Raw genomic sequence first — 19,314 nt, forward strand, 5'->3', positions numbered from 1 at the left:
AAAAAAAAAAAATGAATTTTACAAATTTAGTCTGCACAATAATAACAACAATAAGGAATCGCAGAAAAAGTGCCACGAGCATTGAACCGAAAATAAACTTCTTTTTTTCGGGACAAAATTCTGCAAAACAGAAGTTCCATTTTACTGAAAAATGTTTTTTCAAGTATTTTCGTATTTTCTGGGGGGGAAAACCTTGCTCCAATTGATATTAGTAGAAGTTACTGGCGAAAGAAAATGGAAGAAAAACTTGATCCAAATAAAACAGTAGAACAAAAACCAAAATATACATAACGAATTGCACATTAATAAATTATTTGTTATCATTATAAATATTATATACTTAAAATAATTACATTTTTATTTATTTATTTATATATATAGATGTAATTAATCTTTATATAGCACGTATAAATATATTCTATTTTGAAATCTATACACAGGGGCAGCAGCCGATTATGAGAACCCACATTGAGTTATCTTTCCACAAAGAACAATAAAAATAAAATTAAAATTAAATAAAAAAATTTACAACTATACACATTCATTGGAGAACAGGACTACGCAAATATTTTATTGAAAATTATAACTTTCTTTTCTATATATATATATATTTTCTTGAATTATACTTTTTTTTCGGTCTGTACATCAGTCTGTTGATGGTACCGCCACCTTGGTAACCTTGATTTTAATTTAATCTTCAAGTGTTTGTTTATCTTCACCCCTAAGTGGAAACAAAAATAGAAATTAATGCAACAGCTGCTAAGGAAATTAAATTAAAATGAAATTAACAGGTAAGGTAATTAATAGCTTTCAAGCCCCAAGAGGCGCAACAACAGATACGTGAGTAAATACGTGGTATTTGTGGATGACTTATTTGGTGGTAACACCTTAATTTAATCCATTTTTTTAAGGCTTAATTTCACAGTTAACTCTCAGGAGCGATAAAAAAAAAAAAAAAAAAAAAATGCAAGGATCATCGATAAAAGTAGATAAAATACTTCCAAAATAAAATAGCTTTCAAACCCCAAATGGCGCAACAACAGCTACGTGAGAGGGAAGGGATTAGCTATGCGGTTAGCGTACTGGACTCCCACGTGGAGGTCCCGGGTTTGAATCCAGCTGCTGACCCTTAGATTTTCTCTTCCTAGGAGCTTCTTACAGTTCACGTTGATGGGCAGTGTTGTCTGTAACGAGAGAACACTGTCCGGAAGCCGACAGTGCACTGAAAAAAGCTCCGGGACCTTAGATGCTGACGCGCCTCAAATAAAAAAAAAAGATACGTGAGTAAATACGAGGTATTTGCGGATGACTTATTTGGTGGTAAGAGCTCTTAATAATGGCCGAGATCACGTTCATAAATATGGCTATTCTAAGAACAGATCTCGCTTGTAGAATGATAGACGCAGTTAGAAAGAGGTTCTCCAAGAACAGGGAAGTGTCAAAGGAAACCGATGCTGTCAAGTCTGTAGGTCGACATTTTCCTTTCATACTAAATTTATTCATGGCAGTTTCTGGACATGAGCAGGAAGTATGTAATTAGAAAACATGCAGTAACCTGGATGAGGTATTTGAGAGGGATACCAAAAAGGGAAAGGGATTTGTAATGCCACAATAAGATCCAGCTTGAACGATATAGCCAGCAGGGCCTATAATAGAATAGGCTACGCTTATTCCGAAGGAATAGGATTTGTAATGCCACAATTAGATCCAGCTTGAACGATATAGCCAGCAGGGGAATAATAGTATAGGATACGCTTATTCCGAAGGGATAGAATTTGTAATGCCACAATAAGATCAAGCTTGAACGATATAGCCAGCAGGGGAATAATAGAATAGGCTACACTTATTTCGAACGGTTAGGATTTGTAATGCCACAAGTTCCAGCTTGAACGATATAGCCAACAGGGGAATAATAGAATAGGATACGCTTATTCCGAGTATGGACGGGCTCCGATACAACGGCTGCTAGAGTGGCATATTAGTGAGGTAGTGAGACAGAGATAGACCGTGATGCTTGTGGCCTTGAGGAAGTAAAGCGAGACTGTGCGGGAAAAAACTAAATCGTGTGGAGGAACAGAACAGCTGTTGCCGGGAACAATGAAGTGGTGCAACAGGTGCAGATTTTATAGGGGCTTCACACCCCCCGCAAAAAGAGTGCGCAAAATATTCTACAACCATTATTCAAGTGAAATTCACTTAAAATAACTAAAACATCTGTTAAGGCAACTAACCTTTAGAGACTAGAGTGCCGGGCCAGCTTCATCGTCTCCGCTGTCCGAACTGGAATGCTCCAGCCTGGTCGCCTGGCCGCTGTCAAGACTGGATGCAAGTGTCCGCAAATTTTCCACACCCATTAAGAGTTGTCTGTGAAAAAAAAGAAAGCATATTACAGACACATTACATTACAATTGTAATTTTCAATTACATTTCTGCTTTAAATTAGCAGAATAGTTTTCTATTCTTTTAAATTTCGTGAAATGTTTTAGTTTTTAAAGAGGAAATACTCGGTAGTTTTTTTTTTTTTTTAAGGCATTTCTAAAATCACATTCGCATTTTATTCAACTAATGTATAAGTCAACTTGCAAAACCTTTATTACGTTTGATGTAAACACGCTTATCACCCATGTATCACGTTTTTAATACGTTCGATATATCGTAACCGTTATTCATGCGTATGGTGTATCAAATGTTTTCTGGCTTGGTAAAAATGTTAAGGATTCAAGATTGGCGAGAAATCGGTCCAAATAAAAACAACAACTCGTCTTTTTTGCCAACGTTTCAACAAATATATTGCCTTCTTCAGGGCCTGGATATTACAAATTAAACAATATAAACAATTTAGAGAATTGAAACATCGTAATACAAAAAATAAATAATATACAATAATTTTTTTATATAATTATTGAAACTTACGCGATATATAAAAAAATGTATTGCATTTTATTTATTATATAGTGGCAAAATGTGATCGTAATACTAGCAAAACACAATATACATTATATAACACCCTAATCCTCACCTTAAAGACAATTCTGCGGTATTAGCAGCATTCCTTAACTGGCTAGCCAGCCTTTCCTTATCGGACTGCGGCTGTGAGGAACTTGCGGCACTGGTCATACTATCGCGGATTCTGCAACTTATTCTAGCAGATTCCAGTTCACTCTGCGGTAAAACCAAAGAAAACATGTCCATAAAATTTTCTTTTACTTCACGATGAACTAAATCGAAGAATTATAGGTTTAACACTGTATTGCCCAACAGCAGTCATTTTGACTGCTTAGGAAATTTGATATAATTAAATTACTTTTATTATTAAATTCAGTAAATTTCTCATATGACCAGTCTGGCCCTGTATTGAAATAATATTTTTCATTTCAATACCCGTTACATGATAACATAGAGGTACATGATAAATTGTAGATTTCAACGTGCACTACATAAGTTGCAGTTGCTCTGTAAGCCAAAAGTAGTTGTTATTCTTATCTCTATGCAGTGATTTTTGTTCTATCAAGGTATCTACAATTGTTTATGTTATATCATTTGCGCCCTAAATTCATAAAAGAAAAGTCGAATAAAAGTGATTTATTTATGAGAAAACTAACGAACATAGGTGAATTCTGGTCTCTCTAGAAGAGTGCTCCGATACAGAATCAAATGCAATAAGTTCTGAACTATCATCTGAAGATGAAACGGTTTACATTCAAAGTGAAGCATCTGAAACTGAAGATGGCGATGAAGAATCGACCACTAATGATGAAAATGAAAATGTCATCAATATGCCCAGTAAAAGGTGTAGCCTGCGAATTATTTCAGACACTGATGAAGAAACTGAAAACACCTTTCAGGAGATCGAAAGAGCTGCTGATTACCATCTGATACTGTGTGGTCTAAATTTGAAGAAGGAGGTATTCCTGAAAGATTACCATCTATTTGTATTTTCAAGGATGTGTAAGGGCCAACAAACTACTCAAAAAGAAATATTATGGCAGATAATAACATTAACAGTGCATTTTAGTAGGTAGTAGATAATCATATTACGAAGCATATAAGAAAAAGAAAGAAGAAGAAGGTCACCGAATTTCGTTGCATGATTGGACCACATCATTACCGGAAATGCGTGTATTTATTGGGATTTTTTATGCTCGTGGAGCTTACGGGGGCAAAACATTGGATCCTTTACAAAGTAAATACAAATACTACGAAAAGTGTTCTTGTTTCACTTGGCAGAACAGCTTTCCACTGTATATAGAAATGCATGGCAAAATTTTTTACCAGAACCTGAGGACCCACAAAGGCCAGCTGCAACATCATCAACTGCAATCCACCCTAACAATCGCAGAATTTGTCAAATATGACTTTGCCACAGTAAAGAAACAAATAATATTTGTGAAAAATGTAAAAAGTATGTTTGCGTAAAATGTACTCAAGAAAAAATGTCCACTTTTATTTGCAAAAAATGCACAACTAAAAATGCATAAAATACTTTTCTTTTTTTCCAATTGAAGTAAATTTTTGTTATTATTTAATATTTACTAAAAACATGTTATATAACTGTAAATAATATAAAATAATATTTAAAATCAATTTTAAATAAATTTCTTTGCGCCATAGATATTCTTTCACAAAGAAGTCATTTTGACTGCTTTTGGGCAATATAGGTATATACTATGTTTCAGTCTTTCTAGTGATAATTAAGTGGCACTTTCCTTTGGTGGATTTTGACTTAAAGTCCTTCAGCCATGAAAGCTCTTTCTTAAACATAAGACTATAAATGTTAAAGTTTACCTTTAAAGCGTGATTTTCTTGCTTCAATCTGACGACTTTATTTTCTGCTGTCACAGCTCGCCTCTAAAAAGAAAACAACAACGTAGTTTTCTATAAATTAAGGAGGATACAACAGTGAGAAATAACAACCGTGACAAAGATCCATTTAAAGTGTCTTAAACTGAATCTACTGATGAAGGTACAGAATTAATAATTAGTGATATTTAGCAGATAGTGCCGTGTAAATTTATGTTAAAAAAGATAAATAGCCCAGTTGAAACTAAAAGAAAAACTGTAATAATAAATATTATTATAATATAAATAAAATACAATTTAGTGTTGATGAGTAACTATCTGATTGCTTACAGTCATCCGGCTTAGGTTCTCCTCAAGTTGTTCAATAATATTATCAAAAGAAGCAGATGTTCTGTCTCGATTTCTTAACCGGTTCACTTCTCTTTCAAGGCTTTCACTCCTGTAAGTTTAAGAGAATAAATAAATACTTTATTATTATAATTTTAACCAATATTTTCTGTTTGCATTTGAAAGAACTAAGCTGCATAAAATCAGAACCGAGAAGGTCGCTTAAGTGAGAATAATTGACCTACAGCTGCTAGGGCAGTCTTAAGTCGATTAGATTAAAACATACTACATAAAGTTGCTAGAAAATTGCGCAAAACCAAATGTCAAGAATGTATTTAAAACTGCCCGGTACGGCAGTTTTATAAGGGTTGATCGTCAAAAACTGCATTCTGACAATAGTTATTTGAGTAAATAGGGCTAATTCTTTTCTTGCGAGTCTGAAATGTAGCATTATTTACACACTACACTTTACTTGTAATCAAAAAAGCTAAAAAACAGTTGCTATGGCAACCATTGCAATAACAAAGCAATATTTTAAAATTGAAGTATCTCTTCTACTTAAAATAACAAAACATCGCAAACAGACTTAATTAGTCAGAAAATGAGTCGTTATTATATTTTAACAATATTAATTTACACAAACTGTAAAGGTAAGATCAACTAGTTCTTTTTCTACAAAATAAGCTAATATGTATCCCATTTTTGTGTAAATTTCTCCAGAAATAAATAAGCCGCATTGAACTCAGATAAATGTAAAATATAACAATTTTAAAACAAGACATCAATAAGTAACCACATTTCGCACGTAGAATATCAGTTCCGGAAGCAAGTTCTGGTCACAGAAAAGGGCTTTCCGCCCTTACTTACATATAAACATGTGGTAAGCGCAGATTTTCTACTAGAAAGTAGGAAAAATAATTTTGCAAGCCAATATTTCTTTATCCCCAAAACTTGAAAAAAGAAGATAAGATACAACTTACCTTGTCATCTGAATACTTAATTGTGTTTTGAGTATTTCCAATTCTCGTCTTAATCTGCTATTTTCTAAAGTAAGCTGTTAGGAATAAAATAATAAGTCTTACAAAAGGAAATAACAACAAAAGAAAAACTTGAAACAATATATGACTGGAAAAATAATAACTCACCGCATGCCCAATTTCCCTGTCTGGACTGTTAGTCGCAGAGACAGGTTGAGAATCATGTCTACGTTCACTCCTGATTGGGCCATCTGAAAGGAAGTCAGGTAACGATTTTGAAGGACCAACATCCACCATGCCTCCTAAAGGTGGTAAATCTAGTGGAGTGTCGTGAGAATCAGATCGTGAAGTCAAATCAAAAGGAAGGTCTACACGATTTGAATATGCTCCATCAGGGCTTCTGGAATTTAACATCAATTACAGCCAAAAAAAAATTGAGGCTGTTTTCTATTTTTAGCGGTAAAAATGTAAAAGTTAATTAGTATTGTTTATACTAACGGGGGCAATTGTGGAGGTATGTTATCTAAAGCAAGTGATGATAGTGGTCCAGTTGAATTCAGATACACTTGTTCTACTACAAGATGATCTTGAACGAAATCCGGAAGCCCGGAAGTGATTTCTGGGTGCAGCCTAGGCGAAGGAGGTGGTGTGCCTGGATAAACCTTAGGCCGAGCTCCACCGCCGACATTACTAGTACTGGTTGGTCTGGAACTGTCCGGTCGATTTCCGCTGAGGAAGTGCCTCAATGAAAAAGGTACGTCATCTCGCCGACTACCTGTACTACACCCTTCTGAGGGTCCACCTACTGCAATAAAAACAAAACAATTAATTTATCAAGTAAGAACGTCTGATATGACGAAACTTTTCAAATTTAAATAAAATAAACAAAATGTTGATATATCAGAGGTAAAGGAGTTTAAAAAAAAATGCTTGAGTGAAAATTCACTCGACTATCTATTCCACAGAACACTGACAAACATTCCAACTTTGGCATCTCCAATCTCCGATTTCTGTAAAATATTACTCTTACTTACAATAAACAGTAAAATCGTAATATTGAAAAGCCAGTTTCGAGTTGAGGGAAGCGTCTCCCACCCAGAACTGCCTTACAAATAATTTTCTAGAAAAATAGTTAAAAGAAGTTGTAGACTTATGTATAAGTAACCTACATACGAAGTTCGTCTGGGCTAATTAAAAAAAATAAAATCAAAAAATGAAAAATCCTTGAAATTCTCTTTCATTATGAGGATTAATGTATACGAACAAACTCAACCCTTAAATGGTACATAAAAGAAAAGCATCCACAGAAATGCCCTTGATCGAATTTCCTGAAAAATTGCAAATATGGCTCGACGGAGTAGCAGAAACACTTAAAATGACAACACGCTATTAAAACATGGCCACACCTGTCTAAATATAAACTGGGCAGTCATTAACTGCAACTCTTTACAGAACTTCGTCCTTAATTGCTAGTGCAAAACTTCATTTAGGTTTGGATAGATCGAATGAAAATATTGAGAATCAAAACTTTCAGCTAAGATATTCAAATGTCAACTACCTAAAACTCAAGATATGTTACTACTTTATTGTGTATTTTTTATTTATTTTCAATGTAATGTTAGTAAAAATTTCATAAGGACCTGAACAGTACAAACTTGAAATATTCAATTGTGTCACAAGGATTAATATTTCAATGCGTTCAAATTTCTACAGTTGACATTTTGTTCAAATATAAAGCTATGGCCATACTCTATTTGGGCAAAATTTCAGCGATTTAGGGAATTTAAAGATAAGATACTAAGAATCTACAGTTTCCAAGATTTCTCTTTTACTGCCATTCCTGTTTACTTCTACGGTTAGTTGGATGTTAAGTTTATTAAACTTGAAGCATTCTACGTAATTTCATAGGGTACTTAGAACTAAAGATTGTCAAAGAGTAGAACTATAGGATAGTGAAAGGTGAAAGAAACAGGCGTTACTGCTTTTGAATTACCGAAATTTAAATTTAAAGATTTTTATTCTCAACGGTTGGATTAATCTTTTAAAAATAAAATGAACATATTCTTTTTAGCAATACACGACATTGAAAAACAGAAAACCTATTTAATGTTTGTCACTTAATACAATATAAACAACAAATCCTAACCTGCTCCAAGGCAACTTTCCCCCATTAAATTCCTTTGGAACTTTTGAGATGCTAAATCACCCAGACCAATATCTGGACTACTGAATCTCTGTTGGTCATCTGCCGCTGGTTCATCCTCTTCCTCATTTTCCTCTGGACTTGTTGTACGGCCCATTCTTGAGTGATCGTTCGAATCCCCTATCCCATCATCGGCCATGTTAAGCCTGAGATGAGATCAGTAAGAACATCCATCGATATTAACTTCTAGACATCACTATCGATTTTTTTATAATTCATACTAATTAAAGAGTTATTGCAAAAGCCATAAAACCGATAAAATAAAAAACGGTTTTACTTTTACAAAAGAAAAAATAATAAATGAAACCGTAAATGGGAGACTAAGACACAAAGTGAATCCATAGAATTCTTAATAATTAAGTAGAAATTAACAATTAATATCACTGAAACATTTCTGGTTTTTGATATCACAGTTAATATTATTGGGAAAAAAAATAGTTTCTTGATGTCACATGTGTAGTGAAAATTTAAAAAATCAATATAGTTAAAATACGTTTAAAATCTGAAAAGAAAAAAAATTAACGTGCGATGGCCGGGAATCGAACCCGGATCAACTGCTTGGAAGGCAACTATGCTGACCATTACACCACCATCGCAACTTGTTTAGAGTGCTCTCTTTTATGTACACATAGTTTACATTTTCAAAATTTAGTCACGTAACCATTAGGTGTAATCTGGAGACTAATTCGTTAAATTTGAAAGATTTACGATTTATTAAGTATTGTTTATTTTTCAAGTTTTGCAGTCTTATTTCTAGCTCTTATACAAAGAATTTCAACTGAAAGCTGAATTGGAAATAGAGATCTTTTTCATGTGAACAATACTAATCTATATTCTTCCTTGTACTGAGATCAAGGCAATAATTTAAATAGAGATCTGGGGAAGATGCTGAAGTTTTACCCAGTTCTTTATCAATTAGAGCTGTACATTGTCATTCCTGCACTAATACTTCATTAAGGTCTACATTTAAGTTTTATGTTTCTTTAGCAGCTAACAAGAGGTGGAATGCGTCTAAGAACATGGGGACGCTTTGCTTGCAACTTGGATCATCTATTTACACGATTTCTTAAATGGCATGCAGCATTACTTCTCGAGCTTTTGATATATATAAAGACAAAACTAATTTCAGCAGTGATGGAGTATGCATTTATAAACTAATTGTGTGAAGAAAACGCAATGTCTTATTTAAATTATTACATTAAGTGAAATCAATAACTTAGATGTTCACTTCAGATTTCGAGTTTAATTATCCCATAAGGGGATTTAAAGATGAGATTAGCAATTGCTAGACGTTTAGCAATCCTTTGCTACAGTTACGTTGGCATTAGGAGCCCATCAACTTCTGACTCTTTCTCAAATAAGCAGAGAAATCAAGATTATCAAATGTTTTGTACTCGTAAAAACGTTTTAAGATCCATCACCAATTCATTGTTGTTGGCTGTATCCAACGTAGCAAGCATATTAATTGTATCCCTGATCTGTTTCGGACTTCCGTAAAAACCTTTCTTTTCATATCAAAGGAACTACGAAAGGGATAAAATCTGCCAATCGAAATCTGCGCGATTACAATCATTTCTCTTTCTAGTTGAAGAGAAAGTAAAAAAATTAATATCTACCAACAGATGCTGCTAATAATCCGTCGGCATTCATCCATCTAGTTTTTAATATGAAATGAAGCAATTAAAATTACTTTATGTTTATTTATTTATTAATAGAGCACATCGACTGCTGCGATCATAAGCGCCAAAAATTACTTTATTAAAATTAACATTACTGTTGTTAATTTATTTTAAATTTCTTTTGTTTTTTCTCTAAATATTAATTATAAGTTAAGTCTAAAATTATGCAGAAGTATTATTTTGTAAAGAACGTCGGATGCTACGCGGTGTGATATTTTAGTCTCGGATTATATACTACGTATTATACTGCATTTATTTTTGTAAATGATGGTATCAAACCATGGTCGAGTCTTCTTCTGGGAAAGGAAAAGTGATTCGACTGAACACCCCATTTCTTTTCTTTTTTTTTTTGTTATAAACATTTTCTTTTTATTATTAAAAATACTATAATTAGAAAGACAGGCGCACAAATATAATGTACATATTTATACATCTAAATACATAAAAGAGTTGCGAGAGTTTGGATGGAGCATTACAAATGTTGAATGATGGACCCAGCGAAGTTCGCGTAAAGGATCACCAAGTAGTGAAGAAGAAAAACTGTTAACTAATTTTACAAAAAAATGGAAACAGGAAAAACAATGTTTATCTTGTAGACTCTGATGGCGAGGAAAACCGAATTTTAAAGGCGGAAGGGTTTCTCTCTCTCAACACACTGTCTCTTGGCTGCTGATGTCAGCTGCTGATGATGTGTTGCTCTTGGGGATGTCTACGTCAAGTTGGATGGGTGGTACGGGTTCTTGATGAAGATGCAACAACAGAAGGCCATGATTTGAGGAATCCACTTCATCATCGCCTGATGTCCGGCCGGCTAGCAGTACCGCTATCAGTACATGACCGGATAGATTTTTCATCAACTTCTTAACCAAACGATCAACCTGTTCCAAACATGTAGATAGTAAGTCGTTAATTTGAAAAAAAGTGCTCAAAGCAAATGTTTCAATCAAAAAGTCCCTTGTTGGGATAAAGCTTCTTTGTAATGGATTTTACATCTTTTGAGTTGCCCTCGAAAATATCCGTAAGAATTATCATGAAGCATGGAATGCAACCATAACTTAATTCCAGGAAATTTCTTTTCAGAACACTTCTGGAAAGCCGAGTCGGTTACATTTCCTCTAAAGTGCTATTTCACTGCACTGTACACCACCCTCACATGTGCAACCTCAAGTATTAATCGAATATTTTACTGAAATTACAAGTTTAAAGTAAATCGCTTGACTAGATGTCAGGTGTATTTTCCGGGTGACATTAGCTTTAGAAAACTGTCTTCTCAGACAAACATCTGGGGGTCTGCAGTACTGGATAACATCCTTTATTTTATCCGTACGTTGTTTCTTGCACCCTGTCCGGTTTGGACTTCCGTCCATCCCCAAAAATTGATCAATTAATTAAATTAAACCGGACAGGGATGCAAATAAACATCAGCTGCTATGAACGGATAAAATCAACGGTAGCCATAGATATTTTTTGAAATCTTTTAATGAAAACTGGTTTTAAAAAGGGGTTCTTGAACGTCATGCTTTCTGCAATTTCCTTTAATTATGGTGATCATATACAATAAGGCAATTTAGTACTCGAAAACTCGAGACTTTTTTTCCGCATCTTAAATCTGTCTACGTGAAACTCACAATATTTAGATCTCAATTGTATAAATAAGGACAAACAAACCTTTGAAGCCTTTATTTCTGGTTTCCTGTTTACACTGGTATACATCAGAGTGGCACCATTTTCCGGGGCGTTGTTCCTACCAAATTTCACTATAGCTCTATTCGTCTCTTGTTTGGAAACTTGTAATCTTGACTGGGGGTCAAAAGGGCGCAGTTGTTCTGGGACGTATTTGAAAAATTCATCTACTACTGCATTTTTTGCCACCAACAAACCTATAAAATACAGAGAAAAAAACAAAAATTTGATAAAATTATAATTATTTTTAAACTGCGCAAGGGTGGAAAAGGAACATTATACATCATGCGATCCGTTCACCTATTTTATTTATTTTGACTATCAGCAAATTAGTTGAGATTTATACTTAAAAATTTATATTTATTCGTGCTGAAGACGAATTGGTTTAAGGGAAGAGACTAGTGCTACCTTCCTGGACAACTTACTTCACTTCCTCTGGAGACAGGTGGTCTCTAGGCCAAAGACATTTCAAATGACGAAAGGAATTACCCAGGAACTAACGATCAAGCAGAACATGTTTCTGACGGGTATGTTGTGGTGTCCAGTTCGGAGTATAATTATAGTTTTTACCCTTCTTTCGATTGCGATGTTCAAGTTTTGATTTGTTATGAACAGGAGGGCATTTATTGAGATATTTAGTTTATTTATTTCCCTGAGTCCAAGTTTCTGAAGAGAGACGTACTTTTCGATACGCAATTGTTCCATGTTAGGCGTCAGTCTAAGAAGAGTCCAAGGTAGCGAGCGAATGTCTTCGTGGTGAAGTAACGTTTTGTCATGAGTTTGTGATACAATTCATAAGTTTACTTACTTTCGGATAGAATATGAGTCACTTACAAGGTGTCACTCACAAACCACGCACACTGACCGTTTACTGACCAAAACAAAATTTGAGAGGAAATGTATTAAACAGATAACTCAAATAAAAAGATAAATAAGAATTTATAATAAATACATACACCCAAACATACTTACAGTTCTTTTCTCGGGTTACCAAATGGACGAACAGGCTTGTGGTAAAAACCTGCACTTGAGCCACCTGATTTGCGCACAAATATCGAGGGAGTTCATTTCTAGTACGAACTACATCGCGCTGTAAAATACAAAGAAATAAAAAAAAGGTATTATAAACTTCTTTCATTAATCTTTAAATAAATTCAAGGACAATAGACCGGGAATCGAACCCAGTACCACAGTACATTTTAGCTTTGCAGGCTGAGGCTCTAACTGCTCGGCTACCATAGCACCTATTTCGGTTCTCAGCCTTTTGTCTAAGATCAGAATGTAGTATCGCTAGAGCTGAATACTTTTTTCATCTTGACCTTAGGATTTTAAGCACTCAGATAAGTACATACCCATGTTTTGATTATGGTGAAAATAGATACAGTTTTGTATATTATTGATGTTTAATGCCATCAAGTTGTTGGCCGTTTTGTACTTACTTCAGTTAGAATGGTACGACCATCTTCTGTCCTATCGTCTTCACTTCTTGTGATGGTTGTTGTTTTAGTACTGGCAATGGCTTGTTGACTTGGTTGGCGCTGTTTACGCTGGATATCAACCAATAATTGAGCTACTCCTTCACGTCCGCAGGCGACTGCGTCACCCCATTCAATGGCTGTAAGGGGCGGTAAAAATAGGTAAACTTTTACTAGTCTTTCTTTTACCTAAATTATCGTACATTCTCGTTTACTGATTTTCCTCTTAATTACCGAAATTACTTCATTTATTGAATTTAAATGAACAAAAAGTTTATAACAAATTAAAAGCAAGAAAAGAAAAAATTATAATGGATTTTTTTTTCTCATAGAAGTAATTTTTTCTGTAGTGTGAGCCATTCATTTCCGATTCAGCTATAAGCGTCGCTAAGTTACTCACAAACAAAATTTTAAATTCTTGCAATTTTTTCCCCGTTTTTGAGCCAGTGTTTTTTTTTCACATATATTTTCTAAAATACATACTCAAGGAATTTCAAAAATCATATTTTTGGTGAAAACACGAAGTTAAACTCGTAGACGATTGCAATAGAATGGATTAGACAGTAAAAAAAGAGACTTTAAAAAAATAGATAAAAAGATAAAACAGTATAATTCTATAAAACTAAAATTTTTTAGATTCCTATTCTTTGGAAAATACTAAAATATAAAGATGAATAATTTGTTTAAAGTTATCGTAAACAAAAAGTATCTCCATTTTGACTTCATTCGTAATTATAGACAAGTAACCTCCATTCAGTCAGCAAGAGTGGCGCGAAACGTGACGTAAGATACGTACAACGGAAAACAAATCAAATACACTTTCTAGTTACCTGTTATTCTTAGTTACCTTTTTTAAAATTCTTATTTGAACTTCAGAATTTATTAATAATATCTTAATTATAAAAAAGTTTATATACAATAATATAAACTTACTTACAGTGTTTTAATTTTGCTTGCACCAATTTCATACAAGCTGTTGCATCTTCTACGCTGTCATGTCCACTAGCACTGTTCTGTATTTGTTCACCTAAAAATTCTGCTGACAAAACTTTTAATTTTGTTTTCCGCATCCTCTCACCACTTAAATTGAATATTACGGAAGTATCTATAATATACGGATGTAACATCTGGAAGAAAATAGAGGTAATGCAAATTTTTTTTAATGAAGGGAAATTACGTATTTAAAGAAAAAACCTATAATTATTTTACTTTATTTTGATTTTAAAGCAGAGGTTTCCATATATTTTGGATTATTGGTTAAAAGTTGACTTTTTTTTTCTAGGAATCAAAATTGATAGGTTGCCTAACATTTTGTTCGAGTGACTTAGTGGAGTTCTTTGTTCAAAATGTAGGAACATTGTTGATCAACCGGATGGAATTGAAAGATTCAAAATTTAATACAAGACGACTTTAATTCAAATAGCTGTAGCCACCCAGGATTAGAGAAAGCCTGTTGACACAGACTCAATAAAAGAGAACAGCCAAATGCGTCTCGTCCATCTTCCGAGAAGCCTTACGCAAGGTCACGCAGTGATCTACAGTCAAGCTCACCGAAACAAAGACAACACCAGTGGCAGCATGCGCAGTCGACGTTCCATTCCACCCAATTAAATGATAAACAAATTTCGTCCTGGTTATTTTCAATTAATTTATCGAATTTTGGTATCGATGACATCGAACTCTCCTCCCCGTTATAGTATTCAGATTAGCCTCGCCTAAGTTTTCTATTACGCCATCACCCCCAGGGGTTTACAATCACCCGGCGATATTGCACACGTTGCGTATTACTGGTTTTAATGTTTGAAAAAAAAGTCAAAAATTTTAAGCTATATATAGTCCTTACCTTAAGAGCATGTAAATCCAAATTTAGTGAATGTCCAATTAGTATAACATCCGGTGGCATTATTTCTCTGATGGCAGCCTGTACATCTTCTAATCTTGTCCCAACATCTTTTAAAATTTGGGGCGTAATCCCGGAGAACTTAGTAACGTAGTTAATTATAGGATTGTATGGTTTCACTAATGATTCATACACCACCTAGGGAACAAAAATTTAAAATAAATGTGCAGATAGTCCTAGGGTATTGTTAATCTGTTATAGTATTGTTCATTTTAAATAGTACTGGTCATTAGTATTAGTAATAGTATTGGTCATTGGCGCCTGGAGCTTCTTTTCAGTAGCACTGCAGTCTCTAGGCAGTGTTCTCTTGTCATATCATCACCAGACAGTGAACTGTCAGAAGCTCCCTAGGAAGAGAGAATCTAAGGGCCAGCAGCTGGATCTTTGCAATGAAATCCAATATACGGTAGCCACTGAGCCAAACCTTCCTAGTCTCAAGAAGTAGTTATAAATGAAGAAGCTATGATTGATGCGCTGCAATTTGATTGTTAAATGCTTCAATAACAACCACGTTCTTGATGTCCACAAAGGTGGCTGTACCAAAACTTACCTAGACTCCACGCACATAACACAGGAACTAAAAAGGGCAGACCAAACTGTGTGAGACCGGATGAACTCCACTAAAACCACTGAATGTTTCAGATTTCTCCATCCATCCAATACTAGGACTTTTACAAGCTTACATTTCACCTGCACGAATGACGGCTAATAAGTCCGCCATGAATACAAAGTACTGTGTATCGTCTTTGGAGCACCGAGATTCATACAAAATGATGAAATACACAAACGACTGGAAGTATTATCACTCAAGGCTTCGTAAACAATACACTACACACATTTCTAGATAACTTACACAATATTGAAGCTGTACAGTACCACCAACTTGAACTGACCAGCGACGAATAAAACCTAAATTACCACTGGAAGTATTGTATTAACAATACAAAAATACACTGGGTACAATTTAGTGCGTTGACTTTTAAATTTATGTCTGCTACTAATACAAAAAAAATGCATACCGAATAATTTTTTAAGGCTGGCAAAAACATTGCCGGACAAATAGAACAGTTTTATCTTCTTCTACAAAATGGAATACTTACTTCATATCGTTCGTTAATTATGGACACCCTTGTTAGTTCATTTCCCATTTGTGTCACACACATCTCGCAATCCAGCGCCCACATGGGAGAGTTGGAAGACACCTCTTTGTATATGTCTTTTGTGTAAACATAATCGGCGTATCTGAAAAAGAAATAGAAAAGAATAGTTTAAAGGGGGGACAACAGCACATTTGGATTTTTTTTTTCCCACTTTGCCCTCGACATCACATTATCCCTGGGCGAGCCTACAGCCTCGAGAAGACTGTATTAAGATCTATAAGGAACTAAACTTTATTTACGATATAGATGTATATATCACTATGTGAAAATCTCGCAAGAGAGCTCACCCGTATTAATTTGTTTAACAAAAATATTTTTACTCATAAATAAACCATTACTTGGCTTTTAATTCTCCTTCAATTGATAACGGATAGCCTTCGACTAGCATTTGCCATGGAGACAATATCAAATCAGTTCTTGAAAATACCTGCGTTCTTGATTCTGCTTTAGTTTTAGTTTTCTTTAAGAAATCCATTGGAAACATTGTTCTCAAGACTTTGTACACCCTGTTATTTGAAGTCGCTTCGCCCAATGATCCAAATTCTACAAAAAAAAAAAAAAAATTCCGAATAAATATATTTATTTTATCTAAGATTTTAATACAAAAGTAAGTAAACAAAACAGAGTACAATCTGCTCCACACAAAGAGATATTGGCAAAAAAAAAGCTTTACTAAACTCTTTTCCAATTTGTAACGTTGCGTTTCTGAGACGGGTAACGTAGCTATTTCCCTGATAAGACATCCGCCATAAGCTAATGGGGTTAAAACTTCGAATTTATGTTGAAATTCATTCAACGTCGGACATGAATCTTTATATTCAGTAAAATCATTCAAAGACATCCCTTCTACAATTACAAATAAAATGTTCTTTAATCTAGGCCCTTTTTCAATTTTGATCCACCTGAAATAATGATACAAAAATAATAAATAAATAAAAATAACATTGTAGCTGTAGACATAAGTATAGTAAATTCCGAGGACTGACTGCTTGATACTAAGGAGTTACAGATCTTGGTAGAGTCAATCATATCGGCTTACTTAAGATTAATGGACAAAAGTATTTATACTTGAAGACTCCTTCTCTCCAGTAATGTATTTTTTACTCAAATTCGAGAGAAAACTTGGCTGGCTAAATATGTTCCTGACAATATTTTCGTAATAGACATTGTATTATTTCGGTAATTATGAAGAAACATCTTGCAAGTTAGAATAAATCAGAAAACATGCATCCATTCTCAGGAAGTCTCACGAATAAAGTAGAATGAAAAGAAAATTTATACAAATACCTACCTGGGAATATTTCCAGTAGACATATGGCCGTGCAAAGAATATAGGAGGAGATGTTGAACATCGCTAAGAAATAAAGGTATCCTTTTCTCTTTAGGCTGGTCAATCAATGCTTGAGTGCCTGGTTCTTTTAACTTTAATTTCGGCAAATTCTTTTAACATAATAAATGAATTAATAGTTTGAATTTTTTTGTTTTTTTTTGAGAATTTATTTAATTTAAAAACAACCTTTTTCGCAGCAATACGCTTAAAGATGAGCTCTCTTAACTTTTTTAGATCAGTTTCTGAGAGATTTTGTTTAACTATATTTGGATTTCCCCTAACATTCTCGTTATCAATCTGAAAATAAGGTAGAAAACTAGTAGTCTATAAGCTATAGTCCAAATAGATTTAGAAATAGAATAGAAAATGTATAAAACTATGCAATGCAAGTTCAACATTTCTGCAGTTAATACTAATAAAGTTAGAAGAAGCAGAAAAAAACAGAAATCATACCGGTCGGTTTCACGAAAATTATTATTTTTAACACTTTTTTTTTAGCTCCTAGCCAGAGAAATCTATTTACAGGAAACAGTAGTAATACATTAAATACTTTGAAACTAAATATTAATAGAATGAATGCATACTTCTTCATATTTTCTTTTCCTAGATTCTGTTGCTGGTTTTTTATTTTCTTCTCGAACAGGTTCATTTTTATCAACTTCACTAAACTTTGCATTCAATGACTTTGAATTCTAAAAACATGAATACGAAGAATACAGAAATTGTAAGTATCTTTAATCTTTTTTTTTCACAAACAAATAAATAAAATAATAACTTTGTTACTCACCTTTCTAGCTACATCATTTAAATTACTAATCATATAAAGTGCGGTCATTTTCCCATTTCTGTTTTCCTTCCTTCGAATTTTCCTCGTTTTTAAGGAAGGAGTATTTTGTTTCATGTCTGCACCGTGTGAAATCATTTGTCTCAAATTGTCGATATCCCTTGAAATCCAGAAAATTTACATTCGGCCAAGATAATTCATTTAAAAAATTTTAAATACACATTTTATAATTACAAGCGTGTTTTTTTGATAACCAAATAAAAACAAGGTAACCTACATGTAATAGAGTAAATGTTGTTGAACATAGATGCAGTTGTGCCCATGTGGGTTCATTCTTTCGTATTCTTCGTAATAACTTTTATTCATTTCTTTTTTAAAAAATAGGTTTAAAATAAACCTAATCCAGTTCCCATTTTATATATTTAAAAACAGATTAAAAAAAAAGAATTAGGAAGATATTTTGTTTATAAGTTTCACTTAAATAACTGAAACTAAAACTCTTGATATATATATTTTAATTTTTGCTGCTTAAATTCTTGTGAGACTACATCTTTTATTGCGTTTAAAAATTTATTTAGTTGCATATGTTTAATATAGTGTGCAAATTTTGAACAAAAATATTTTGTTCACAGGTTATACTTTTTGGTGGAGAGGGGCCCTCTTCTTCGTGCAATAGCAGTGTTGCAATATACACAGCAGAGATATGCTATGATTATACTAAAAATTGTTCTTATAATGTAACAAATAGGTATTTGCAATTACTACATAATGTAATATAATATATGTGACAAGTATCGTTGGTAATGCTGTAATATTCCCAGAAATGGAACTTTAATACTTTCGCCCTTTGTTATTTTCATTCCTAAAATCAAAACTCATGAGCCTTTAAGGTACGTATTAGTTAGTATGCTTAGTACATAGAGATCACAGCTTCGATGGTTTTCGAGAAAATTGTGGAAAACTAAAAAAAAAATCCAGGAAAACAGCATTTTTGGA

The 19,314-nt window shown here is 33.6% G+C and overlaps 2 protein-coding genes and 1 non-coding gene across 3 annotated transcripts; all 3 read right to left on the reverse strand.

Annotated features, from left to right (window-relative positions):
* Positions 1–579: 579 nt before the first annotated feature.
* Positions 580–8,571, reverse strand: l(3)04053 (lethal (3) 04053). The gene is made up of 9 exons (XM_074112805.1): positions 8,251–8,571; positions 6,603–6,909; positions 6,273–6,504; positions 6,108–6,181; positions 5,131–5,239; positions 4,786–4,848; positions 3,020–3,162; positions 2,232–2,364; positions 580–721 (listed from the first exon to the last, which is right to left on the reverse strand). The coding sequence occupies exons 1-8, from the start codon at positions 8,444–8,446 to the stop codon at positions 2,241–2,243; spliced, it is 1,248 nt and encodes a 415-aa protein (XP_073968906.1). The 5' UTR covers positions 8,447–8,571; the 3' UTR covers positions 580–721; positions 2,232–2,240.
* Positions 8,572–8,831: 260 nt separating this feature from the next.
* TRNAG-UCC (transfer RNA glycine (anticodon UCC)) lies at positions 8,832–8,903 on the reverse strand. The gene has a single exon. It is a non-coding gene; the product is annotated as a tRNA-Gly (tRNA).
* A 1,444-nt stretch (positions 8,904–10,347) lies between these two features.
* On the reverse strand, positions 10,348–18,783 carry Rexo5 (RNA exonuclease 5). The gene is made up of 14 exons (XM_074112806.1): positions 18,596–18,783; positions 18,322–18,478; positions 18,119–18,226; positions 17,721–17,831; positions 17,496–17,644; positions 16,883–17,106; positions 16,543–16,747; positions 16,145–16,286; positions 14,988–15,182; positions 14,082–14,271; positions 13,109–13,284; positions 12,642–12,759; positions 11,655–11,866; positions 10,348–10,864 (listed from the first exon to the last, which is right to left on the reverse strand). Exons 1-14 carry the CDS (start codon positions 18,682–18,684, stop codon positions 10,634–10,636), a joined length of 2,307 nt encoding a protein of 768 aa, XP_073968907.1. The 5' UTR covers positions 18,685–18,783; the 3' UTR covers positions 10,348–10,633.
* Positions 18,784–19,314: the final 531 nt, after the last annotated feature.

The sequence above is a fragment of the Rhodnius prolixus genome, unplaced genomic scaffold, assembly GCF_049639745.1.
Source record: "Rhodnius prolixus isolate KJV_2025 unplaced genomic scaffold, Rpr scaffold_1, whole genome shotgun sequence".
Taxonomy (NCBI): Eukaryota; Metazoa; Arthropoda; class Insecta; order Hemiptera; family Reduviidae; genus Rhodnius; species Rhodnius prolixus.

What these genes read in the sequence shown, in the direction of transcription:
- Rexo5 (XM_074112806.1), bottom strand. Translation starts at nt 18,684, where the DNA reads ATGAATAAAAGTTATTACGAAGAATACGAAAGAATGAACCCACATGGG. An exon ending in AGCGTATTGCTGCGAAAAAG is followed by an intron (nt 17,645 to 17,720) that starts GTTGTTTTTAAA and finishes TTATGTTAAAAG; the next exon opens with AATTTGCCGAAATTAAAGTT. An exon ending in GCAAGCAAAATTAAAACACT is followed by an intron (nt 13,285 to 14,081) that starts GTAAGTAAGTTT and finishes CGCCCCTTACAG; the next exon opens with CCATTGAATGGGGTGACGCA.